The following is a 27,334-nucleotide window of genomic DNA, read 5'->3' as shown; positions in this document are numbered from 1 at the left end:
AAAATGGTATGAAAGAATGAGCTTAGCAAACACTAAAGGCACTAATGGCCAAACAAGGCTAATGCACACAGCTAAAAACAATCATTATGCTAACACGCTAATGGTTTGCAAGTGTCTGTCATGTCCAAGTCACTTTGGTCTTCTGTCTTCTGTTCACTCATTTAGCAATCAGTTGCTAATTAGCACTACAGTTCAGCTGTGGAGAGGGGGGGGGGGGGTCTGACTTTATCTCTGCAGTCAAACAAAGAGACTTTACACTACTGAGGGTTTAGCTACAATTAAGCAACTGGGACCCTAATGATGTTAGCCAACAAAAATCCAGCGGATCAAAAGTAAGTAACCAAAATCTGTTTTTTAAAGTCATTTAGTACAGCCACTAATTGATAAATTCTTGCCGGGTGTACTGTTGAAATTAGTCTTTGATTCTAACAACAAGGATGCAAACGATTTACCTCATTAATCCCTAAATCATGCATTATTCATGATGACAAAAACCTGAATAATTTCAGAATTTATCATGAATTCATGTAAAAAAATCTTACAGTGGCATGTGAACACTTTTCTTTTAATAGACAATTCGTTAATTCATGTTAATTCATTATCAAACATATAGTTTTTACCAAACAGGTGCAGTAGATCCATAAATCTCATAAACCTGTGGTACAACAAAATGAAAGCTTTATTTAAACATATATTTTCTTACACTGGTATCTCAGAAAAGAAATTAGAGACAAGAGCCACTCAGAGTGACGTGTCCTGAGTTTGTGTTGTGCGTCTTGTGATACCATCTAGAGTTTGTGTGGCACGTCCTAACTTTGAGTGGTGTCTTGAATTTGTGTGGTGTAGATGCTCCACTTAGGATAAATACTTCTTTGGGAAAGAAGTTTCTTGGGTAGGGGGGTGTTACGGCTGTGTTTGGTTTTGCTCATTCTGTTTGATCTGTGTTTTGTGTATTTTATCTTCTATCGGAGTGGGACTTCGTTGTTTTTTTGTGTATCTTGTTTCTGCATCAGAGTGGGGCCTCTGTGTTTTTGTGCATCTTTGTGCGTGTGTGGGTCTGATTATTGGCAGGTGTGGTGCTGAGAAGGTGTGGCTCTCAATTGGACCCAAGCTGATGGAGACAGCCTTCAAAAGCACCATGTGGACCTCCAGCCTTGGAGAAGGGAGCTTGGCTCCGCTGCAGCTTCACGCTCTTCTCCCCTTGTTTTGTTGTGTTACACTTTATTGTGTGTTGTAGTTTTTTGTGGTGCTTTGTAGGTTGTTTTGTTTTCAGGCCTGCTCCATGTTGTGTTTTGTTTAAGTGAAGCTGTAGGGGTGAACTGCCATTTTCTCTAGTACTCCTTTTCTCCTGTTTGTTAGTCCAGGGTGGTTAGTGTTTGTCTTTGTTTTCCTTTTTCTTTTGGTTCAGGTAAGATTGTTTTCTGGGCTTAGATGCGTTGGAGTCTTGTTATTTTGGCCTTGGTTCACCCTGTAGTCATTTTGCTTCACTTGTAGGTTCTTGTTGGGTTTTTATAATTTATATATATTTTTTTAATTAATATGTAACTATTTGTATAGAGAATTGTTTTGGTGTTTTTGTTTAAATTTGGTGACAAAACTATGAGGTACCCCTAGATCAGTGTTTTTCAACCTTTTCGGAGCCAATACACACTAAATCCTTGACAAAAATCCAGTGGTACAAAAGCACCAAAAAAAAAAAAAGATACTCAGACTGTATTGATGTATAGTCCCTCCACAATCTCACTTGCATTTTTGTGGTTAAAGATTAAAGTTAAATTGGTCTTCAGTAATAAATCCCCCCCCCCAGATTATTAACATGCAATTTTGTGTAACCTCACAAAAAGCCAAATATATTCTTTCTGAATTGTGATGTATTTTTTAAATATTTCTTTCAGTGTTGGTGCAAAGGGAACTGTAATCTTTGAACACTTGTATGATCACAATATGTTAAATGTTACACAAAAAACAAACACGTTTTTTCTGTAGCTACACAAAAAGTGAACATGTTGAAATTTTAGGTTTTCTCGTCTTGATCAAAGATGAAGTCTTTGAAAACTTTTAACTGTTTTATTTCTTTTTAGCTTGTTGAATTGTTTCAATTTAGTTTGTCTGTTGGCCAGTTCACCTTTATCCTGTTCCTTAAATGTTATCACGTCTTAAGTTCAACATGTAAAATAATCCAGACATTATCAGAAAAGTGTTTCCGTTAGATGACCCTGACCAAATTCTGGAATGTTTGGCTGTTAATAAACACAAACCTAAACTGTTGACCTCTGATTTCATTAAGAAGTTTTAAAAACTGTTGTGGTTTCAAGACGCTTAACAGGGAAGACTCATTGTAGCTGAGATGCTGTCGCTTTAACCCGATGCATCATGGGAGATCAAGTGTGTGTAAACGGCCAGTGTGCCACGGCACACACTGGTTGAAAAACACTGCCCTAGACATCAAATGGGGTGTAACGCAGCCAAAATGATGCATGATCATCTTTATTTAAACAACTGTTTTCCATTAGACTAAAGTATTAAACATCAAATTGAGAATGTGACATAAAAGGAACATGTTCTTTTGCTTTGCTTCTATTTGGCTCCAGAGAGTTTCAAATTAAAACTGAATATAATGTATAAATTTTTTTTTATAGCCAGTCAAGCATGTCACTGACAGGTATAAAGCATTTGCTATTACATCATCTGATTGTTAAACTAAAACTAAACTCAAATCTAAAGATTGTGTTAATGCTCAGTCACAAATACCTTTCTTATTGCCTCTAATGGCTTCATCTCTGATCTTCCTGGATCTCGGTGCTGCTGTTGACACCTCTGACCGTTAACACACCAAACACAGCATTGAGGCCAAGTTTACTGCTTTAGGCCAATTTGGGTTGGATTTCTGTAGCGGATTTAGGTTTTTAAGAACAAAATCAGAGCGTTATGGAGTTCCACATGGCTCTGGACTCGGTCCACTTTTGTTCTACTACATGTGTTTATTTTTTTGCTGTCTTTTGGAGAATATAGAATTAATGTTCCATTGACACCAAATCTGCAACTTCATGTTGGAAACATTTAGACATCCTGACTGTAGTTTCTGCTAAATATGGTTTTTGGTTTCCACATTTAAAGCCTCAGTCACATGCATCCGTTCGGGAGGTTGGCCTGTATGGGTGCTGCGGGTTTCTGGGTTGTCCGGGCCCGTGGAGAGGAGCGCAGGTGTGTCTTGCAGTTCCCTTGAAGGTTGTATGGCCACCTTAAGAGACCTCAGGAAAATGGAATTTACCATTGGTTGGGCATGTGGTGTATTAGGAAATATTCCAAAGGATAATTTAGGTTGTACGCACTTATGTGTCGATGCCATTACGCCACACTCTAGTCGTTAGTAAAGTGCGAGTCTTGGCCTTGATTGCCAGGAAATGCTGCGGTGTGCAATCCAGCCAGCAAGGTCAAGTGGGCCCCAGATGGTTAAAAAGTGGGCAGAAAATGTGGGCACCACCTGTGTTTGCACACATTGGCTTAAGTGGACACTCAGTGGGCTGGCTCACTATGCTAGCCAGCCCTTGTGGACAACTGAGCTGTCCACCTGGTGGCCTAGCATCCCCGCTGCGCTAGCCGGCAGTCTGGTGGACAGCACCGAGTGCTGGGGCCACCATGGAACCTGCGGACAAACCCATCTGGGGCCCACACTTTCTGCCCACTTTTTAACCATCTGGGGCCCACTTGGCATTGCGAGCTGGGAGGTGACACGGAAATGTCCCTCGGACGCCTGTCGGATGTCCACACTAACTACTCTCTGATTGCAAGGAGTGTGCACTTACCATATTAACAGCATTAACAAGCTCCTTGTACAGGATTTGGAGGGTCAGAAAAAAGAAAAATGCGCATGATGTGCCGACTTTACCCTCACTTATTGTTGAGAATATTTTATTTATTCATCCGAGGTCATGGAAAAAGTTTCCTGACACTTAGCCTTGAATTTTGTTTCAGTGTTTGCTAAAACCTGTTGTTTACAATATACCCATAGATAAAAATGTGCGCGAACGTTGTCGCTCTACGGACTTACCGAGCAATCTACGACTGATTTTTCGTGCAGGCCGCCTGCAGGCCCCATACAGGTTTGCTTATTTTTCTGCGGTATCCACCCATAAAGTGTAGCTGATGTTGAATTCTGTCCTCTGTATGACGTTGACATGATGGGAGTATTAATTCCCACTTAGAGATCTCCTGTGTGAGCCCCTCTCCACTGCTTACCTGTAACACGAAGGCCTTAATGATTAGCCTGAAAGCATGAGACTCGTTTGTTCAGATTTTAGGAGCTCTTTGTTCCCAGAGTGAGGGGTTGAATTTCTGTTTTTCAGAAAACATTTAGAGCTAGTTTAGTCAGGTTTTTGAAACCACTCAACCTGGTTTCAGGTCTGAGCTGAGAAACATCCCTTTTGATTTTTGGGATTCAGTTGGGATTCAATCATTCTGTTCTTTAGTCGAGGACGGTGCTAAAGATGGAGAGCAATAAAAAAATCCAGACAATAGCTAATTATGTTGTGAAAGAACAAACAACTGTCCGTTTACAGTATGGTTTTTGAGGAGAGTGGTACCAGAACTACTAGCTATTGTAATTTTTTTTGCATACTATTATTTTTCAAAATTGCAGCGTTTTCAAACTTTGATCAACAACTGTGAGGAGAAGAAATCCCACTCTATTGTTTTGGTAAACAATGGCTCTCCCTCATTATGTGGCTAATCAGTTAGTGTCTCGGTTACCTGGCAGGGTTAAGTGTTTCATTTAATCCATAAATTGAAATTGGCTGCTCATTACAGTGGGAAATTTGTAACGGAACTTGCTTTTCTTCTGAGAATTTGACGGTTTGCTTTTTTTTCTTGACTGGGCTAGTTCTGCCCTGTGGGTCTTTTCTTTTAAATCTGCGGGCAAGTTTTTCCCAGAAACCTGACTTCATGAAGACACTGCTAAGACGGACATGATTCCTCTTTGTCGGTGAGCTTCTAGCTGCAGCCCAGTTCTGCTCCAATGAGTCTCTCTGTTACTTACTCATTAACTTCCCAGAACAACTCTGTCACTATCAGAATACCCATAAGGCAACACTCTCGAAGCCTGTTTTTCTTTTTAAAAAATTGAAAGCCCTGGCTTAAAAATCCCCATTTGAGAAGGTTTCCAAAGGGAAAATGTGGTGCTTTCTTTTTCCTAAAGCCATTTAGACAAAAAGTGATAATTAAAAACAAAATGAGATTCGTGTTTATGTAAAACCTAAATAGATTATTTTGCTAAATCAAGTCTGCTTTTTTTTTGTTGCAGGAAAAGGCCCTGAAGTAATGCACGTTTGAACAGTGAGCACGAACTTGCGCTCACTTTTAAGACACGCCAAAAAATAACTGCTAGAATTGCTTGAATTTTACCAACAAATAGAGACAGATTAGATTACAAGAAGTCATTGATGGACACTTCCTTACAGAACAAAGATGAAGGAGCTGCTACAATGTGTGACTGGGAAACCCAACACCGTCCTTCTATATATAGTGGGGCTTTTCACACTGTGTGCATGACTGCTCGTGTTAAGTCACATGATTCAAGATATATGGGTGGACAGCCACACGCACACATGCAGGCTGAGGGTGTGGAGGAGGCGAGGGAATGCGGCAGGGGTTTATTGAGTTGAGTGTGACGTTTTGCCTCCCGTGACCGCATTCTCATTTGCCCTGTCTCCCCAAGCGTCTCGCCCTCTGTCTCAGACTTAACCGCATGCTAATCAGCTGTGTGCGCAGTTTGTTTGATCTCCCATGGCATGTTTTCAGTTGCGTCCCAATGAATAGGTAACTGCTGTTCTGCTTTTGGGGTTTTCTCCATTACATTCTTGCAATGGAGAGGGGTACACTGTCATGCAAGGAAAACACAATGCCACTCTCGTGTTTGCCTTAGATATTTATTTTACAGTCAAATAACAGAACACATGCAGGAATCTAACGATTATAAATGCATATGGAGGATCAGAAACTCAGGAGTACTAAAAATTAATTTGTGACAGTAGTTTTCCCAAAAGCGGGAGCATTTAGTTTGTCAGTAACTCCAGGTGTATCTTTCTGAGCGCTGAAAATGACACAAAGTTGACAATTATGAGTGATTTTTAAAAAATATTTCTCTACGGTTCTTCACATAGTTTTCCTTTAAATACAGGGTTAAATCCTTAATTATTTTTAAAACTTAAGGAAACCAGAGCAAAACTGTGGTAAACGGTTTAAATGTGGACCAATATGGTCAGATTTGCGTGTAAAATGTTTTTTTAATGGAATGTATTTTTTTAATTAAATAAATTATTTTCTGTTATTTTATTTGTATTTTTTTATTTTTATGTATTTGATTTTTTGGCTGCTTTCAAAAACAAAGTCAAAACAACTTTGAGGAAACAGATGATTATTTTGGGTTTTTTTCCAGGGTTAAAGTACTTTAGTCTTACATAAAAAAAGCTTCATCTTGGTGTTAAAGTAATAGGAAATAGAAAAGGAAGAACATTCAAAAAGTTCATGTAGGCTGTTTTGTCATCCATTCCAGTTAAGCCCTTTTAACTGACTTTTTTTTTTTTTGCCACCGCGCAAGTTGCTTCTTTCACTTTTTCTCATCTTTTTTGGATTAATTTTTGGATCTTTGTAGGCCGGAGTTTGATGTCTGTTTGCGCCTTTAAACATTAGTTAAATCCACTAAATTCTAGTTTTATTGTGAGCTTGTTAGAATTTTGTGTTAAATGAATGAAATGCATTTTTGTCCATTTTTTTGTCAAGTTTTTGGTTAAATAAGAAGTGGACTTTTTGCGTTTGCCACCAAAAACGTCCAGTAAAAGTTAGAATCCTGTCAGTTAGGGTTAGTGGCGTGACCTTAATGGACGAGTCCCATTGACTGTAATGTCTTGTTTCCACTGAGCTACACGGTACGGTCCAGTCTGGTATTTTGATTATAAACTGGACCCATTAACCCTTGTGCTATCTTAGATGACCCCACCCTTACATTGACGTGTTCTCCCTACCATGACAAAGGTGGATAAATGTGGAAAGATTTCATGTAATCCATGGACACCAGTGAAGATCACAAATCATTGTGATGAGTTAGCATCACTCCCAATGTTAAAGTGCCTAAGATAGCACAAGGATTACATCATAGGGGCCCACTTAGCCTTGCTGGCTGGGATGTGCCGTGATGGTCCAACTTTGAGTGGAAACACTCACCTGAATTGGCTGGACCATTCTAAACCGGACCAGACCACTCTGTGGAAACGAGGCTTAAGAGAAATGACGTACTTCCGGCTCCAACTAAATAAAATCAACTCGATCACCATGTCGATGTGGCCATGTTGGAGCCAGATGACCTCTCTGGGTAGTGATTGGTCGGAATCGATCTGAGACGTCGTTTCTATGGCAACCACTCTCGCCAATCAGGATTGAGCTTGTTGGTTAGTCCACTGCCCTATGCCCCTTGAAAGCAGGCAACACAAAATCTATCAAACAAACGTTTTGAACGTTCGGCGTGAGAACACACATCTATTGAGACAACTGATTGGTCAGTTTATTACTTGAATCATTTGCATTACAAAAGAATATATGGGGAAAAAAAAATAGAATTAACGTGAACATGTTGAAAAAAAACGGAATGATTGAGTAATAGCTTTTTTTTTCCTCTATAGAAGTTGTTGGGATTTTGACTTTTTGAAGCCAGCAGCCACTTCCTGTTTGGTAAAAGGTACTTTAACAATTTAAAATCAAACCCACAATATTTAAAATACATTTTTATATTTTAAAACTATTAAACTGCAAAAACTCAATGCTAAATTTTAACAATAGCATTCAGCAACTAAGTTTGTTCTGGTGCTAACTTACTCTGTTTTGGTGTGTGTGCAATGCAACAGTATGCTTGTTCATAGATAGATAGATAGATATATAGATATTGTCTACATGTTAAATTAAAAGAATTTACAGTTAAACTTGTGAAATTAGGGCTAACTGTCTTTTTGTCTCCCCTCAAATAGAAACTAACTTTTCCTTTTTAAACGTTCTAAGTCCCGTTTGAGCCATTCTACAGGAAAAGCTCCTTGGTGCTTGATCAATGTAAAGGTCCAACAATGCTCAGGTAGCTTTTATTTACAAATAAATATTCAGGGCCGGTAGAAAGGTCTGCCAGTGGTTGCAGTAAAAAAAAAAGATCACATGGTGATCTGTCACTTCTTTTTCGTGGTATTTCCTTCCCCCTTGGAGTGAAAAACCCGTCTATTAGCTGAATAATGTGGCAGCACGCCGCGAGATTTACAACAAAATCAGAAAACTCTAAACATTACTTAAGTTTTAACACCAAATTCCCAGCTCACAGGAAAAAAGATGAAAGCTTTTTAAAACCCAGCATCGTGGAAGATCCCTTGTAACAGTTGTTGCCCCCACAATACGTTTATTCAGTGATTTCTCCAATAATTCATCAGCAGTAGGACAAAGTCTTCTTGAGCAAGACTAACCCTGGGGGGGGTATCCTGATCAGCAGGTCAGTACTTGTCAATGAATGTACTTAACTGCTCATTTGTGACTGTGAGGGGTTGCAAAGCCCTTTCAAGATAGAAGTGCAACATTTGTAGCCTGCAGTTTGTTTATCGTTTCACTGCAGATCCGGCGGTTTTTATTCCTCCCCGGAGCGTTCGATCAGCTGATGCGCAGGAGGCAGCAGGCCGAGTCCAGTCCGAGCCTGTGGCGTTAAACAGCACTTACAGGGATCACAAACACAGACTTCTTTCAAAACGCCAAATCAATACAGAGGAGAGCAGGATGATTTATTCAGGTTGGATTTGTTTTGGATGAAGAAAAATAATTTCTTGTGGCATTTGAGGAGCGAATTTCGGCTTTTAGCTGAAGTCAAGAGCATTTGTGTCCATCTGGAAGGGACAAACCCTGTTTGAGCTCAGATTTCAACTTGAATCTCTTTGATTTTGTCATCCGGGTCACACATCCACATTCAGTCAGTGGTTCAGATCTAGAAATCAGATCTTGCATGGATGTTCAGTTCAAGCTGAGATGCTTCTTTGTCGATGCCTTGGCCTTTTTCTAAACGAGCTGTGACGCCGGCGTGGAGCTCAGCGCGCTCAGTAATGTAACCTTTGGCTCTTTCAGGGTCGAGTGTCGTCTTGCAGCAGGGTGGATGCAGTCCTACACCGTCAACTATGTGCTGTCCCCTGTAGGTGAGCCGGTTTGTCAGGTATGTGCGGTTTGGTGCGGGCAGGTGTTGTGTTGTGCGGATGGTCTGCGAACGTCTTCCTGGGCTCTGCCACGCGACCTGACAAAAAAACAAAAATAAAAATAGAGGTCAGAAGGAGTTTGCTTCAACGTAGAAACAGATTTTTTTCTCGTGCGGTTTCTAAACAGACTCTAGATTTCTTTCAGTGCAGTCTAAAAAGCTGTTTGGCTGCAAACAGCCGTGAAAACGTCCCGGTTCTCCTCGCACAAGCTCGTCTTTTTTTCACCTCTGTCCTCCTGGCTGGCCCTCTCTGTGTCTGACAGCTGGGCTTTGAGCGGCTGGTTGCCATGGCTACCAAAATGGGGCCTGCAGAGAGGATCCCAGTGGCTTATGTCGTCCGAGCTGCCGCCTGACTCACCGTCCTTAGAGGGGTCTTTCAGGTCGCCGTCGCAGTCGAAACCCCCCTCAGAGGATTTGCCCTTCGACGGAACCGGCTCTTCCTGTGTGACACAGATCGTGGTCATTCCATAATTTATTTTTGTGTGCCCCCCCTCACCACCAAACCCCACGTTCAGACTCACGTTCACATCTGCGAGGGGCAGCTTGACGTTGTCTTTGAAGCTGAGCTGCTGGGCCTCTCTTCCTGGCAGCAAGTCCGCCGTCTGGATGCCATTCATATTATCAGTGTGGAGTCTGGAAGACAAAGACGTCCGTGTTCAGTCCCACTCACAGTCAACCTCCCAATCAATTGGCTAGTAAATAACTGACTGATCCTTAAACTGTTTAGCTCGCAGCTGTTTCTCAACAAGATCTGTAGCAAAGATTTTCCTCCGCTTCAGCTCAGCAACATGTCACACTGCTAAACCAACCATCCTAAACATCTTAAAAATGTAATCTTATTAGCCACATTTTTTATAATCCAAAAATGCAATAAAAAAAACCTCACAGCTGAACTACGAATTCAAAGACTACAAGGATTTAAACATTTGTCATCAAAATTAGTTTTTTTTTGTTCAGAACCCAAACAAAACACTGCAGAACTTTTCTGAAATGTTTGTAGTTTTGAGGCTCTTCGTCTGTCTACCTGCTCTCGAGGTTCTGGAGGATTTTGGAGGACCTGAATTCGTCCACCTCTCCTAAGACGCTGACGCTCACATCCCCATCTCGACCAAGAAGCCACGACACGTGTTTACTTGAAGCTGCATATGAGGTAAAAAAAAAAAAAAGAAGGTCATTCATGATTTATAAACCTAGAAGAAAATCCATAAAGTGACAGAACAACACTCGTGGACTCTCTAGCAATCTAGGTTTCAGCCAGTAGGTGGTGCTGTCCTACAAGAAAATGGACTCAGCCATGCGCTTGAGGTAGACTTTGACCTCGGTTTGTTTTAACCTCTGTTCTGTCATAATGTTAGCACCTTTTCTGATTGCAGTTTTGAAGCAAAACTAAATTTAAATTTAGAAAACAGAAGACAATAAAAAATGCAAGAAAAAACAAGACTGATGAAAACAACCCATCTGTGGCAAAAAGAAAATCCCTCCTTTTTGTTAACATTTAGGAAATATTTGATCTTATCTGTGTAACTCCATCATACTTGTTCTAACAACGTAATAAATTATCTCCAGGATCATGTCACATAATAGAAAAAATGTTGGAATGTTGAGTCTATTCGACGCAGAAATCAAAAATAACCCAACGTGATGTTTTCCATGACTTCAAACTACCTGATAAAGACTCTTATTACCTGCTGTGATGTCACAGAGGAGGTGTGGCTTATAGTTTGGTCTAAACCCCCCACGCAAGATCCAGTCACATTGCATTTTGACCGGCGTTAAAAACAGCTATTTTTAACGTTTGTGTGCCGACACGACATGTGTGGGCGCCTGATTGAAAGGCCACCAAAGACTGCCCTTTGTATAAATCACACAGAAATACACTTTTACGGTCACAGCTACAGCTACAAGTGTGATGAGACGCACACACACCACTGCAGAGTCACAAATAACAAAAAACCGTGACGTGTCATAGAAATCAGAGCTAACATTTCAAGCCTGTGTTTGCAAATCCGGTTCACAGACCTGGTCTTTCCCTCCCACTACACCACACAGCGAAGACAGGATGAAAGACACCCAAACTGGAGCGTATATTGTGTAACGCTAACGCACAGTCTCTCAGGTGACACGGCAGAGATTGGGTAAACAAAGATGGTAACCTAATAAGCAGGTTTAAGCGCGGCAACGCCCCCAAAACCACGAGCTTTACCCAATCTTATTTAGTTTTTAGCCCACAGGACGGTTTGACTGGTGGAGATAAAGGTTTTCTGTTACAGACGTGCACACGCTTCCATTGTGAGGCTGAAGCAGCTGAGGTAATACAGCCCGGTGGAGGGTCAGATAAACACCGTCAGTGGATGCAGACTGAGCTCAGATTGAGACAGAAAGGAGTTAAGGGATTGTGTAGAATAACAGTTTGATGGGTTCATTGTACGGACGAAAATTGGATAAACGTCTTTCACAGATGTATCACGAACTAACCCCGTTAAAATTACGGAAGATGTAGGAACAAACCTCGCCAAGAGCACGTAAATCAGCGTAGAACATAAACCCTGCATGATTATTGCTGTTTATGTGCAATTTATTCGTGATTTGTGCATCAATTAGATCATTTGAACGGGATATGAGCGAAGTCTACGCGACATAACAGTTATAAATCGGTGGTACACGTATGAAAAGTCTGTTAAACATACATGGAGCGGTCGTTGAAAGCCACAAATTTGCGCATCCATTTAGCAAAATTCATGCACAACTGCGTGAGATTTATGTAATAATTGTGTATAAACTACATAAAATACGCGAAAAACTGCGTGATTCTCAACAAACTAAAACGAAATTCACATAAATACCCATCGGCCGAAACTCTTGACGGACAGCTGTCCACATCGAATGACGAATGCACGAAACACGTATGAGTTACCTATATCAAGCACTTATCAAAAGATAGACTGATATTTCATACGAGGAAAATGTGCAGAACGTACATAGTGACGGTGTGACAAGGCCTTTAGCTGCATGTACCCGTATGGGGGTTGACCCATACGGGTTCTGCAGGTTTTTCAGGGCCCAAGGAGGGTCGTGGAGAGGAGCAGCTGCATCTTAAAGGGAGCGCAGGTGCGTCTTGCAGTTCCCTTGAGGCTAATACGACCACTTTTAGTTGTTTTTCACCTTTCGGCACATCCCCTCAGGGGTTCCAACAGCGACTCAGCTTTCAGGGATCCACATATTTGGTTTGGACGGAGCGTTTTGTGACAGACGCCCATCTTGACACAACCCTGTATTTTATCCGGGCTGGGGACCGGCACAGGGAGATTCAGACTTTGTGGCTACAGTGTTAGGGGAGTAGCATGAAGGTTCTTATACAACCACCTTAAGGAACGTCGTTAAAATAGAACGTAGCATTGTCATCAGTGTACTATTATGACATATTTGTAAGGATAGTGTAAACACGCACTTATCACCTGAACAGCAATCGGGCATCATTTCAGTCTGCAGGGTTTGGGGGCGTGTTGGTTTCGTTGTGCGCTGCTTGCAGCACGCCTGAAGGTAAAAATGTACATAGACGTTTTTGCTTTACTTGCACACCGAGCGGTCTATGATTTTATTATTTTCCTGTGGGTCACCTGCATGCCCTGTTCAGGTTTGTCCATTTTTTGGCCTGCGGACAGCCCATATCCACCTGTAATTGAAACCAGGTTTCATGCAATAAAAATGGAATTCATGTAGTTTTAGAGTCAGATTTGGGTTGTTAATGAAAGCTAAAGCTATTAGCCTGCATGGCTAGCTTAGCGTGAAGACTGGAATTAAACTTTAGTTTCTACCAAACAACAAAAGGATGTTGAGTTTTGTGAATACAGTAAGAGTTGTAACACAAGTGAAATACTTTAGTGTAATCACAAATGTTTCACTTTTGCAAAGAACTATTAAAAATACAGCTGCTGTGCTCCGTGCAGATAATCAGCCCTGGCTGTATGTGAGAATTGGACTTCCTGTTTGGTGATTGGCGTCTCAGAGAGCCAAAATCCCATATACTTCTATAGCAAAATATTTTAATTTTAACGTTTTTTTGTTGTGCAAGTCACTCAGTTATAAACTGTCCAATCAGATAAAAGTATGTGGTCTCACGTCTAAAGGTCAGAGTGTAGGGATGTGGACTTCCAATACACTCACTCCTGATTGGCGAGAGTGGTTGCCATAGAAATGTTCACTCAGATTGACTCGAACCTGTCACTGCTAACGGCCAATTTCGAGTTTATCATGGCAGCCTTCATATTTGCAAAAACCGCTGACTCAATTGACTTTGTGTTGTGTCACAGGAGCCCAAATGAAGCCAGTTTCTATGGGCGATGTCACACTCCCTTAGTCACACACAATCCACGGTGGCACAAACATACACCTTAAAAAGCTGCCTATAGTGAATGAATGAATTGCTAACTAAGCTTTGTTTGTCAAAAAGTATAACATTATTATAATTTCAATTCTAAAACAAACAGAAAATACCGGTAGTTTCGTTCATTTCAACGTTAATTTAAAAATCCTTTTTTTTTTCATTTAGTACCCTATTTTAGATTTGAACAATAATAAAAAAATTGCAAGCCTCTAAAATAGGGAAAAATAAGTGTCTTTTTAAGCACAACAAAATGTGGATGAAAAAGCAATGTAGTGACAGAAAAAGTCACCTATTTTTTTTAAGTTTAACTGTTAATGGAAGCTTCCTTACATTTAGGACAGATAATTGACGCCACAGAGACATAAAAACAGAAATCTTGAGGCTAAATAAGTTTTACTTTTAAGCATGTAAGTAATGTTTATACGTGTAAAATAATATTTTTCATATGTCTTTATCTTACTAGGACTTCCAAACTGTGTCCTAACACTGTGCTACTGAACAGATTGGGGGTTTCATGGGTTTAGAAATTTCCAAGAAACTCTGGTTTGTAGCAAACCTTCATTTAGCGTTGAAAGCTGTACTTTACATTTCTTTGCACTGGTTAACTTGTCTGGAGACAGTCAGAAGTAGTTATTTGACCAGGTATGTGAGCAGGAAATGATAACCCAAGCAGCTGACTATGTTATTAGTCATTTTCTTGTATCAGTATTTTGTTCTGAAAAACACAAACAACGCACTGCAAACAACTTCTGCTGGATATGATAAGAACTTAACAGAAAATGAATGAAAAAGTTTTTTTTTTTTCAGTGAAGCTTTTAGTTTTAGGGTCTTTTGGGCCCCGTAGGTTTTTCTTCATGTGTGTTTCATAGAGAATGGGATGCTTTGTGTTGATGTCGCCGCTTTGGCCCTCACTGCAGTCTGCTCAGTACCTTTCTTGGCACAGGTGTTGCTCCGTCCTTCTTTCTCTTCCCTCTTTTCTCTTTCCGTCCAGCGGCGCACCTGCTCCTCTCTCATCTTCAGGAAGAGGATCCTCTTCTGCTCTTCGTTTAGGGCCTCCAGCAGCGCCGGCTCCACCCACATGTCCTTGAGGATTTTTTCCAACATCTTGCTCCTCGGGCACCAAAGATGGCCGCCGGCCCCACTTTTCTTGGTCTGGTGTGTCTAGTTTCAGCAGCAGGGTGTGATGGCTCCTTTACCTGCTCTGCTCAAGAGTCCGATTTCTTTGTTTTGTTTTTTTTTGCTCCTAAGGAACAGGGATCAGGTGCGTGCCAAACAGTCAGAGGAGGTCCTTTGTGGAGAGGAGGAGGTGCGGCGTGTCTGCATCAGACGGGCAGAGAAGGCTGCTGCTGTGGGTCAGAGAGACAGGCAGATTAGATCTATGGTGTTGTTTCGGCCGCTTTCAGTTCAATAGAGTTCTGGCAGGCAGAACACAATGGGCCCTAAGCAAAACCCCCACAATGCCGAGGGAAACGTGTGCATGTGCTGGTGGGCTTTCAAACATTCACAGCAAACAGAGGCCGGCTCGGGACGTCAAAACACGCCCTCGCCCCGCGCTGGGCGGGGGGGACTCCATGCTATCTCGGAGCAGCAGCCACAGACGGTGAAAGGAAACGCCGCCGGTCTGGTTGAACTTTTACAGACATCCTTTTTCTTTGTGCGCCCTGTCGACCTCTGTGACCCTTTTGGTTCACAGAAAGTCAGTAGGACGTCCCGAAAACAACATTAACCTTGTGCTGTGTGGACACGCAGCCGGCCCTGACAAATACATTTTGAAAAAAAAAAAGCGCAACCAGCTGTTGCTAGAGCAGGGATCTGAGTGTGTGATAACCGTTAACCAATCTGTAGTTGAGACGGTCAAATATGGTGAAGCATTAACGGAGACGAGCGTGTGGAGAACAACAGACCTTCTAAATAAATTGTTCTTCTGCTTTGTTTTTCACAGCTTAGCCCAGCCAAAACCTGTTAAAACGAAATAAAGATGGCATTTTTCTGATGATGAAGGAAAATTATAAAGAAAATTAGTCTCAAAATGGTATTTCTGAGTATGCTCCCCTTCAAATCATTGTGAATCAGGATCAGACGATTTATTTGTGACGTAGAAAATAAGCTACAATCTGCGGGCCAAAAGCTTCCTGCTCCACTCGATTCTGATGCATCCACCTGCAGAGGAACAGATCCATGAGCGTCTTTGTTTTCCTGGTCTGAGCTGGAATCTGGATCAGAACTGGACGGCTGGACAGCTCCAATATTTCTCACCATTTTTGTTGAACCGGTAATGTTAGGTTTAGAGGCTGTGAGGGACTGTAAGCTCGCCGGAGAGCAAGTGAACAAATGGGTGACGGGAAAGGGGGCGGGGTTTCTCAGCGTCAACAGTCGGGTGAATTTCTAACGAGCTGCTGCCGCTCTGCAGAAACTATGTCTCAAAGAAAACGACGCAGGTTTTTGTTTTGATCTAAAAACGGCATCATCTTAATTAAAAGACTGCTTGGATCAAAAGAAGATCGGAGTTTAAAGGATATCAGATCGTTTCACAAATAATAAAAGCTTAAGTGTGTAGAAAGAATGTCAGGAATCTCGTTAAGAAACTAGAATGAAGAGCAAAAAAAACCCCCGCCTAGTCAGATGGCTTCAAAGGAACTGTCAAATCTGTTTGTGTTCATGCATTCAACATTTTCTTCATCTCCGATAACAGATTTTAGTTCTTATCCCCTTAAACTCTGATCCTCTTTTGATCTCAGGGGTCTTTTATTTATGATTACGCCGTTTCTCCAGTCACATATACAATCTTTTCCAAACGTCATTTTTTCATCTGCTCCTGATTCACAACAATTTAGAAAAAAAAAATACTCAGAAAGGCACTTGAAGCCCAATTTCTTTAAATATGTCTTCCATCATAAAAATAAAAAAAAGCTACAAGAACGTGTTAAAAACCCTATTTTCATTGGAGTGGGAAGTCAAACTGTTTAAAAAATATTAAAGGCTTAAAGTTTTGTAGCAAGAATTTCAGGAATTTCAACAGGAAAATAGAATGAAAAGCAAAAATAAACCTTACTTTGTCAGATGCCCTCAAGGAAACTCAACTGTCAAACCTGCTTCCATTCATGCATTAAACATTTTCTGCATCTCCAGTAACAGTTTTTTAGTATTCTTGTCCCCTCAAGGGATTTTGTCGATCAAGTATTTGCCTGCTTTGGTTTTCTTTTGTCAGAAGAGAAAAGCAAATTTTGTTGTTGTTTTTCTTCATGTTGATGCAGCACGAAAAGACTAGAGGTGGGTGCAAACATGTCCTCTTATGTGCAGCAAACATCACACTGTGTTAGACTCTTCCTTTATGGCAGTCTCACATGCTCCCTACACTTAAATCTAAAAAAACAACACACCACACTCAGCTCAGTCCAGCTCACAGGAACAAGACGGGCATTCACACACTCGTCATGGTTTCGGGGCAAACCTCTCCCTTTGCCCTGCACTCACACATCCAGGGCAAAGGGAGAGGAGGGACCGGCATGTGCAGGGAATACTGAGAGGAAAGTTTGTTAAGTCTCAGCCTGATCAAACAGCCGCTGTTTCCCAGCGACAAAGAAAACCGCCAGAGATAAATGAAGGTGGACGGGCCGTGGAATGGCAAAGGAACAACAAAAGGCAAGAGAGGAGGAAGAGGAGGGAGCGTGGACTCACTCACAAGGATGGCCTGGCGGCTCTCAGCGACTCTGTGGGTTTGGTATGATGAGGGCGTGACGCAGAGGAGTCGGTATCAGGTCAGGCATCAGCCGCCGTGGCGTTCAAGCTCCTTTCTGCTCTGCTGCGTTTGTGCCGAATGGGAGTGGGACGGCCTGACATCCCTGCTTTAACTGCTCTGCCTCCTCCTCTCTCCTCCTCTTCCTCTATCTCCTCATTTAAGGAAAAAAAAGGAGGGGAAACAGCAGCGGGCAAAGTATTAGATTACCTTCCAGTAAAAGCAAAACACTCCTAACCTGCTTCCTCGTGCCAATATTGAGATGTTCAAGAACCTAGATAAGGATTCTGCAGCTAAACAGATCAATTCAATCTGACTTTATTCTTTTCTTCTTTAGAGTCTTGCATGTTTGTGCCCCAAACCACATAGAAATTGTTACAAATTATTTAATTTAAATGTTTTTTTTCCTCTTCTGTCAACAGGTCTTTGACATAGTTATCATAGCAGGAGTCTTTGTTCTTTGGCAGCTCCGCCTCACGTTGCCAGATCTGATAACAAGCCTCATGCACAAGGAAATCTCTGCCGTTTCCCTGAGTCTTTTCATTCCAGGAAACATCCCCCATATCTATCTATATATATATATATTTATATATATATTACTGTCTGCACTTGTTCACTGTGTAAAGAAGACTTTAAATGCATCAGTGATTTATTTTGTTATTCAAACAGTTAGATTCTAGATGATTTGGTTGCAAAGCCGAAGATAAACAATTCCATTTGATTTAAAGTAGCATTTAACACAAGAAAATACACACACATTCAAACATAACGACTCACAATATTCACCCAAATCAAAATACCAAACAGAAAACAAATGCCACGGATGTTTTCTTTTAGCTGAAAGAGATTTCCTAAATGCTGGCAGTGTTGTGAGAAAGAATTTCACTAAATTATACCTTCAATTCAACTAAAGGCTTCTTTTAGATTAAAAACTGCAGCCACAGCACTGTATCATTGTTTTCAGTCACAGATTTTATTTCATCTATTCATTCTTTGTTTACTTATTCTTTAGTTGCTGTTTCTTCTGTGTTAAATAGATTTGCTGTAGTGCTTGTCTATAAACAACAACATTCATCAATAAATCTATTCAAATGTCAACGCCGTTTCTCAGAAGCTAACCTAACAGGAAGGGTAAAGAAGAAAAAAGTACGTCATAAAAACCGGAGCTTGTATTTTCACTCTAAGGCAATTCCCATCAGTAAAGTGAAACCCTGCAGCTGTCAGTTTACCCTCAGTTTTGACTCAATCCAGCCTTTGAGCGATACCAGACACCCGTCTGTTTGTGTGTGGTATCGGGGCAGAGGAGCCAAGGTCAGCTTACAGATCCACTCACACCTTTGTTTGTCACCTCTGATGATCTGCGCTGATAAATACAAACACATTCTTCAAAATACTGACAAAGATCCCATTTGTGACCTCATGTTTACTATCATATATCATCTCAACACACAGATTTATCAGTGGATTACACTAGTAAACAAATATTTATGAGTTTCTATTAATTATTTATGATCAAAAACCTTTAATAAATCATTTACCTTTGATTCTGCAGGGCTGATAAAATAAAACAAAGTTTTACCATCTTAGAACAAGGACATGTTTGTTTTTATCCCCCCCCCCCCCCCCCACTGACTCCCTGATGCGGCCTGACAAACACGCCTGCGGAAATTCCCGCCAGAGTCACTTCAGGTTTCTTCCCGTCAAGATTAAAGGCGCGTTCTAATGGTGATTGTGTACGAACAGCACCGTCTGCTGGTGGAAAACGTCACTGCAGGTCGGAAATATGAAGACAAAAAAATAGGCAAATAAATTAATAAAAGTAATGAATTAATTAATGATAATTCAAAATAAAAAAAATATGTATATATTTTTATTTATTTTTTAATGTAATTTTTAATAAAATAAGGCTGTATTAAATTATATAGTAACAATTATCACATTTATTGAATGTTAATATTTGGACATTGTTTTCTTGATTTAAATTGTGTTTACTTTTGTAAAAACAAAATGTATCTATGTTTCAGGAGACACATTATTAAGAGGGCAGCAGAGAGGCAATCATAACAGCAAAGAAAAACAACAACTACAACAAAATAATAAACAAAACAACAACTGAAAATGTATATACAAAGAAACAATAAAAACAAAATAATGTACAAATCAACAGTATATCTCAATTAATGGTCAAAAATAAGAAATTTACTTATCAATGATGATTACATTATCAAAGAAAAGTGTCCAACTGCATCTTTGTATTGTTTATTCATTTTTTTCTTTCTATAATTTGCTAATAATAAAGGAAAGTCAGAAACCCGATTGGTACCAGGCACGTCAGAATTATGTCACAAATGAGCTCTTTTTCATTTTTTCATCTCCTCCTGATTCACTGTTTAAATGAAGAAATACTCAATAATGCAATTTGGAGCTTGTTTTTCCTAAGAAATGTCCTCCAATATCAGAAAAATCCCAAAAAACTATGTTAAAAACACAGTTTTCATTGGAGTGGGTCTTTAAAGTTTTAATATTCCCACTTTTTGTTTAACGTATGTTCTCTTTTTCTTAGACAATTTGGACTCAAAGTTTCTGATGTAATCAACCTCATCATTGTTTTGTGCAAAAAATGTATTCATACATGTAACCAGAAAAGCACACATCCTGTGTTTACCATCTTTTGGAATGACTTTTCAGAATAGCTGGACTCTATTAAACGTATTTTAAACATCAACAAGAAAATAAAAGTCATTGAAATATTTATATACTTTATTTGTCTCCACCATTTTTGCCTTCGTATGCTCATTTCGGATTGTTTCCCCCATTCCCCGAGTGTAAGTTGTACATGAAAAAACAAATAAAGTTGGAGTAAAAAATGAATAAATAACTTGTTGCCAATTTGAGTCAGGCACTATGAAGGCCTGCTAAAACCAGAGTTTGGGTCCTTTAACCCAAAAAAGAAAATCTGAAAAAGGGTAAGCAGAACAAACAAAGTAACAAAACAATGAACAATTGGCTCACAGAATTAAGAGTGGATCTCATCCACAAGTATTACGCCCCAATCACTGCCTGTTTAACGTCTGTGTGGAGTTTCAGTGAGCAGATGAAACCACCACAAAATAAAAAGAGTGAATGCAATTGTAACTGAGGTCCTTTTGGGCCTTTTAAGGTGGACTTTTCTGTTCTTATCAGTTCTTTTTTTCCCCCTCTCAGACCAGCCTCAGTTCAAAAAGTGATTCATGTGAACTGTCCTCCATAAGTGGGTCGAGTTTGTTAAAACGTCAAGCTAATAAACTACAAGCCTGTTTTTAAGGGGGGGTTTAAAATGCATAAATCACATTAGGAGGAGTTTTAAAGGTATTGTCGTTGGTTTTAAATCATCGCTCTGCTTCGGATCCTCACATCTGCTGAGCGACTTTCCATACCTGCAGAGGTGAGGACGGGGGGGGGGGGGGGGGGGGGGCTGCTGCTCATTTTTCCACCGAGTCTGCAGGCCTAACAGGTTAATCTGGGGTCGTTTTTTTACACAGGTTCTACAAATTAAACCTCTTAACAGGACGACTTCTGACCTGGATAATGCATTGTGGGATAAAAAAAAAAAAAGAAAGCTGACTTGTCTTACACAGGCTGCTTAAATCAATTCTCTGCTTACACCCAGTGCATTTAAATTCTCATGCGCTGTTCATGTATGGAAAGCTGATATGTCTGCCACAGGGACAGCGGCATTCCTCCTCCGCTTAAATGTTTCATGCATGGACTGACACGCAGCCCGACCTGTGAAGTGGTTGAGCGTTCGCAGGAGTCATCAAACAGACACTGAAGAAATGTTGCTCCAGCCCCAAACGCAGTTCACTTTCATCAAAAACGCCTGTTTGGTCCTCTGAGTGCTGGATAAGCCACCTGGATGCTCCAACCGGATCAGAACCTGCTCAGAACACACTTAACAAACAGAAAATGATTTACATTTAAGGAGGAGGTTTCACCTCAAAGAAACCAGAGATTGATTGATTGATTGATTAGATCATTCAACCTGGGAAAAAAGAAACAAATTTATCAGCAGATTATAAACGCAGCAACAAATGTCTGCTTCCAAAGCTGCAAATTATATCTAACCTCTTGAAAAGTTCATTCAAAGCTAACAATAACAGTGAATATATCCAGGATCTGCCTCCCCTCACATCACCCCCCTTTGATTCCAGATCCTCGATGGAGCCTAAAAATAGGAGAAACCAAGGAGATGGAAGAGGAGATAAAAGGATCAAGAGAGAGGAATGAATGAATCCGGAGAGACGACAGGTAAGAGGAGGTGGGAGGGACAAAGGAGGAGAAGGAAATAGAAATAGAGAGTCTGGATGAATGTAAGAATGTGTGGGGAGAGAATGTTAATAACCCTTTAACACAAGAGATGTCACTGGCAAAAGCGCCGCTGATCTTATTACAGGTAAATTACTATGAGGTTTGCATTTCAGCGCAAAGTCGGTTAAAGAGTTTCAGTCTAAACTGGAGCTAAAAGTCTTAAGTTGAAGGATTAAAACAAATTGAGAAGATAGATGAGGAAGGAATGGTGGAAGAGGTGAAGAATGACTGAGTGTGTGAAACAAAAAAACATTATTACTGTGAAATTCCACAATGCAGTATTTTCTTTGACACTGATTTCAAATGTTACCTAAACAGTTTTTTTTAATTATGTATTTAGAGACAAACATTTACTTCATCGTGTTCCGTCCTAAACCTCCAACCACTAGTTGGCAGCGCACCACACCGAGCCTCTTACTGCAGCTTTTTTTTTGCACCAAAACAAACAAAATCTTGCCGCAAATGTTCACTCATTAGTGTTTTTGTTTCAACAGCTCAACACAAACACACTTCAGCTTAACTGAAAGAGGCCGACTGTTGTTTTATTTTTATTTTGGTGGTTTAAATCCAGCAGCCGTTAAATACATTGTTGGAAATAAATCGCATTATTACATTCATCATACTTAGACAGCCTTATTCTTGAAACAAGACAATATTGAGTGTTGAAAGGAAGATTTCTTCATTTACCAAAATAAAAGCATGCTGTATGTGAGAAGCAGTTGCAGATCTTAATGATCTGATCATTAAATAAAATGGATTGAACACAGTGTTGTTCATCTGAAAGGTGTGTTAATATTCAGATGAAGTTTTTTTAAAATCATGCTCTTTTAAAAAATGTACTCCCAGCCCGATTATGTTTTACTTAACTTTTAATTATTTAGTTTGTCATAATCATCATTATTTGGTTTTTAATGTCTAATTGTTTAGAGGATTTGAGGTTCATATTTGGTTGAGGGGAAGTCTAGTCTCTGTTTGGCTGAAGCTTTTCACTTCCCGCCTCTGAGGAGTCACACTTTCTGCCTTTTTCACGTGTCCATATTATTATTTTGCAAGTTGGCACGTCCGGGCAGAGTGCGGCACTGTTTCCATGGTAACTGGTCAGCCCATTTGAAGGGAATGCCCGGCAGAATTGTGTTATGTGCACACACGCCCAGCTTCCCTGACGCACGTGGCACATCCCGCCACCATGTTGGCGAGGTCTTTGGTTGTTTCCCTCTCACACACGTGTGAACACAAACACAGTCTGTTTGTTGTTTTTTTTTGACATTTCTCTGGGGAAATTTTGGTGAACGAGTCCTGCGGTTGATTCGTCACGTGAAATGTCACCGTAACCTTTTCCGGATACAACGACTGAAAGGGAGAGAGCCGCGCGCTTTGACCGACACCATCTCACACACACACACCTACACACCCGTGTGGGGACAGGAAGTGTCCCCCCCGCACCATCCACCCGCCGCTTTGGGGGTAATGAATGCTGATGAGGTAGTCAGGAGAATCAGGGGAGTCAAACACAAAGGCCCAGAGCTGAATAACGATGTCCAAGGTGAAGAGTGTGAGCTCCGATGAGAGGAACCACCTGCAGTGTTTTATTAATGGGGCTGAGCAAACGCTGGATGTCGAACAAAGTGGTTCTAAGACAACCGCCACCATATGGACCACATCTGGAATACTGTGATAACGTCCTTTGACAATAACCAATAAGAACTGTATCTTTGGTTCTTGGTTTAAAAAGCAACATTTGAGTGAATCAAAACACCTTCGAAAGTCATCCAGTCGTAACCTGCTGGTTTCCTGGTGGCTGATGTGGCCTAACCACACCAGGGTTCACTTGCAACCTGGACCAGACTGAGGTTGTTTTTGGCCCATGCTGGGGCTCAGAGATGCTACCTGAAAAACACTTTATTCAGTTCTTTTTCTAATCTAACAAAGTTTTTTTTTCGTTTTTTTTTTTAAGAAATTAATGAACATTTCAAATCTGTTACATGGTGTGTGATTCACATTACTGTTTTACTGAAATCCTGAATGAATGCTCTCTGAGGATAATCATTATAAAATGAACTATTATATAAATTCGATTCTTCCCCCTCTAGTTGACTTTAATTACTATATTTAATGAATCAAATGTAAACTTAAGTTTGCCTTTGTTGTTTTTACTTATGCATTTCATCATTTCTGTAATTGGTTTGATAAATTTGTGGGATTTATTTTTTATTGTATTGTCTACGATTAATGCTTGAAATAAACCCAGTCAATAAAAATCAATCAATCAAGAGATTACAAACTGACAAACATCCTTTTATGATTTTTGCAGAAGAAGCGACTCGCTGGATAACATGCTAGGAACCTTTTTGACACATTTTCAGTTCATGTTAAACCGTTGACGTTAATTAGCATGCACACACTGAGCTTCCTGGTGAGGATCAAGGATCTGCAGCATGTGAGGGCGTTCTCTGTGATCTGTGCATGTCGTGCACGTGCACTTGGTGTTTGTGTGCCTTGCTCCCCAACGGCCTCAGACAGCTCCCTGTTGCTCAGCCCACCTGACCTGGTGCTGTAAACCTCAGTGAATCAATGCTGGTGTGGAGGATTTCTCTATTTAAATCCACCTCAGTCAGCAGCATTGCATCCTCCTGGGTGTGTGTGCGTTTTTTGTGTGTGCAGGCACTTTAGTTTCTGCATACAAACTTGCAAATGTGCAGCTTTGCATCTCTATCTTCTCTGATGTGTTTTGTGTGAACATTTGGAGGTTGTGCGGTGCATGTCAACCGCACGCTCGCACAAGCAGATAACAGCCCCACTATGTAAAGTAAACGCACGCACTCTGCCAGTCTGGCCCCTCCCCTTAGCTTTGATAACACAATGCTATTACTCCTGCAGACCAACATCAGCAGATTGATTCATCTCCCCCCTCATTTCGTAAATGAAGACACATGCGTGCACTCATTCAGGTTCATATCTGCAGTCGGCCCATGTTGGGCCGACTGCAGATATGAACCTAAATGAGTGCACGCACGCGCATCCTGTCATTTATGCTACTCCTGCACATTAACACCATCATAACAGGAGACCACCCGCCGCAGCCAACCAGGCAGAACGCAAGCTGTTGGCTTTCTTCCCCCCTCCATCCTTCCCATCGTCACATCAGGGATTTCCAACACTCCCTGCAGATGTCATTTCATTTTTTTTTTCCTCCTCCATCCCGCCGCCTCCCGCGGGACGCAAAGGAGGGACAGTGCAGGGGGGTGTCTAAAGAGGAGGGGGGAAGGGAGCCTTCCAGGTTAATGAATTAGTAATTAGGATTGACATTGCATCTGTTGTGGGTTTCCCCCCCAAACTATTTCGCTGGTCGATCTGCTGCAGCTCCAATCTGTCTTTGTCATCTTCTGCCGTATGGATTCCCCTCAGTTCCGCTGCGCCTCATCTTTCTCCTCACACAACCCCCCCACCCCCAGCCCCTCTTCACCTGTCCTGCTGTGCAGGCCTCCTCCAACCTTCTCCTCCCCTTGTCTTCAAACACACCCAGCTCCTTTGTTCCAGCCTCACCTTCTCCACCGCTTTATTTTAATCCTTAACCGACCACCCTCCTCCTCCTCCTCTTCTTCCATTTACAACCGCTCTGCCTCTTATGTAACACCCATCGCCGAGGCAACACTCTCAATCCGTGCAGTTGAAGCTGAGAACATCTGAAAAAGACGTCTTGAAAATCTTCAATCGCCTCTCCAAACAGTCCAGGGTCACATGAATGTGCATCAATGTGCTTCTGCCGGTGACCTTGAGCTCACTTAGTAAAGAGGTGCTGCACCGTATGGGGACAATACCCGTCGTGTGACGTGATGAGGCCATGGATGCTGCATCTAAATGACTGACACTCCAGCAGCAGAAGGTATCTACACCATCCATGCATGTTAGGATGACATTAAGGACAGTAAAAACACATTTCTATAGTTTCACACAATTAATCTAAACCAGGCGTTGGAAAGGAATGAAGCAAAAACTAAAACAGAAGAAACAAAAGCAGAGCTAAATCTGGTCAGAAGAACCTAAAGAACCTCCAGAAGTTCTTCCAGAACATGCAGGGTGAGGACAAGCTTGAAAATCCAGTGCCTTGGAAATTTCCCAGAAGTCTCTGCAAAAAACAGTGTGCATCGATGCTCTCTAGAATATGGACCACAAAGCATTGCATTTGAACAATTTCTCATTTGTATGCAAATGTATCCATGTTTCCATCATCCGAACACATTGGATTTGTAAACTGTCTTTGTGAAATGTTCATATGTATTAAAATTCTGCACTTCAAATTGCAATCAAATCCAGGGCACCAGATAGACCTGCACTATATTGTCTTTTAGGGGTAAAGGAGGGAATTTGGACTTAGTCCTCGACACTGCCAGAGCTCAGACTGGAAATGGGTCACTTGAAGAGAAAAAAACATCAACTGTTAGATCAGATCGTGCTTGAAGTTTGACTAAAACGTGAAGAAAAATGAGCTAAAACAGAACCAGACGCAAAAAAATATAAACTAAAAACTGCAAATAAAAAAAAAGAAGAAAATATACAACTTCTGGATTTTACTTCATGATTCTATAACAGCTTTTTTTGGCCCGTTGAGCTAGCTTCTGTGAAACAGCACAGCGGATATTTCAAACCACAGCAGAACACGGTCAGGTTGATCTGTCTTTGTTTTCCAGCTGAACACATCTGGTTGGGGTTTTCTGTCCAAGATGTGGAGCCGATCCACACTCGCTGGTGCGCCAGTCCCATCATGCAAGTCTGCACAGGGGATGCTGTGGGCTTCCGGTCCTTCAACAAAAGGACACAGTGATGGCTGTCCTCGCCACACCGACAGCGTTGAGACAGATCAGTGGTGACAACTGTTGTACCGACTGTGATGAGTCTGTCATGTTCGGTTTCTGACAACAAAACCCGCCGTGAAGGACGCGGTGAAGCCTCTGACCAACCACAACATTGAAGAACAACACCTTCCACACATCACACATCCTTTGGCTCTGCTTTCCAGGTGATATGGAGTCAAGAGAAACACTAAACTGACTTATTCTAAAGGGATTACACACTTGTTACTTCATTCTCTGCATGCGGTTTGCCAAACTCTATGGCGTTGAGCAAAGATTGTTTCATGGTGACGTTGATAAGAAACAGATTTGAGAAATTGGAACAAAGAAACCCTCTTGGGTTTGTTAATGAGGCAGCTTTGGCAGAATCAGTTCAGTTTTATTGTCCTCTGTGGGGAAATATATCTGAAAATAACTCTTACTTTTTTAATAAAAAGACACGAAATCCAGCCATCAAACTTATCCATCGATCGTTTTTACCTCTTCAAAGCTGTTTCGCTTTCAGCAAATGTCCCGATACTGTAAGTCATATTTAAAGACAGCTGTTTTATGTTAGCCTGCAGAATTTACTGCAGGCTATTGACAGTTTCATAGGTCATGTTTTCCCACACAGAAATCCATTTCCTGCTAAACTGAACTTCAGCATGACCAATCAAAAAACGGCGTTTGACAGCTGCAAGACTTTGGACCTTTGGACAGCCCTGTCTGACTGCTTGTAAATAATCTGTAGGCTTTTTCTCTGCTCAATTCCCCAA

At 41.1% G+C, this 27,334-nt stretch overlaps 1 protein-coding gene and 1 long non-coding RNA gene across 7 annotated transcripts; one reads left to right on the top strand and one right to left on the bottom strand.

Annotated features, from left to right (window-relative positions):
* The first annotated feature begins 229 nt into the window (after nt 1-229).
* On the top strand, nt 230-27,032 carry LOC110015779. 2 transcript variants are annotated; one of them, XR_002291042.2, is made up of 3 exons: nt 230-332; nt 21,573-21,669; nt 26,418-27,032. It is a non-coding gene; the product is annotated as an uncharacterized LOC110015779 (long non-coding RNA). The 2 variants fall into 2 exon arrangements; XR_002291043.1 differs by lacking the exon at nt 230-332 and adding an exon at nt 10,329-10,412.
* On the bottom strand, nt 7,534-17,507 carry LOC101162139 (SH2 domain-containing protein 4A). Of its 5 annotated transcripts, none has more exons than XM_011480505.3 (6): nt 17,325-17,507; nt 14,576-14,992; nt 10,287-10,401; nt 9,784-9,895; nt 9,621-9,702; nt 7,534-9,301 (listed from the first exon to the last, which is right to left on the bottom strand). In XM_011480505.3, the coding sequence occupies exons 2-6, from the start codon at nt 14,748-14,750 to the stop codon at nt 9,183-9,185; spliced, it is 603 nt and encodes a 200-aa protein (XP_011478807.1). In that variant the 5' UTR covers nt 14,751-14,992; nt 17,325-17,507; the 3' UTR covers nt 7,534-9,182. The 5 variants fall into 5 exon arrangements, with proteins under 5 accessions (XP_011478807.1, XP_011478808.1, XP_004073616.1 ...); XM_011480506.3 differs by having other exon boundaries at nt 14,576-14,989; XM_004073568.4 differs by having other exon boundaries at nt 17,329-17,507.
* Nucleotides 27,033-27,334: the final 302 nt, after the last annotated feature.

Source organism: Oryzias latipes, chromosome 10 (assembly GCF_002234675.1).
Source record: "Oryzias latipes chromosome 10, ASM223467v1".
In the NCBI taxonomy this organism is placed as follows: Eukaryota; Metazoa; Chordata; class Actinopteri; order Beloniformes; family Adrianichthyidae; genus Oryzias; species Oryzias latipes.
This window is presented reverse-complemented; position numbering and strand designations above follow the sequence as displayed.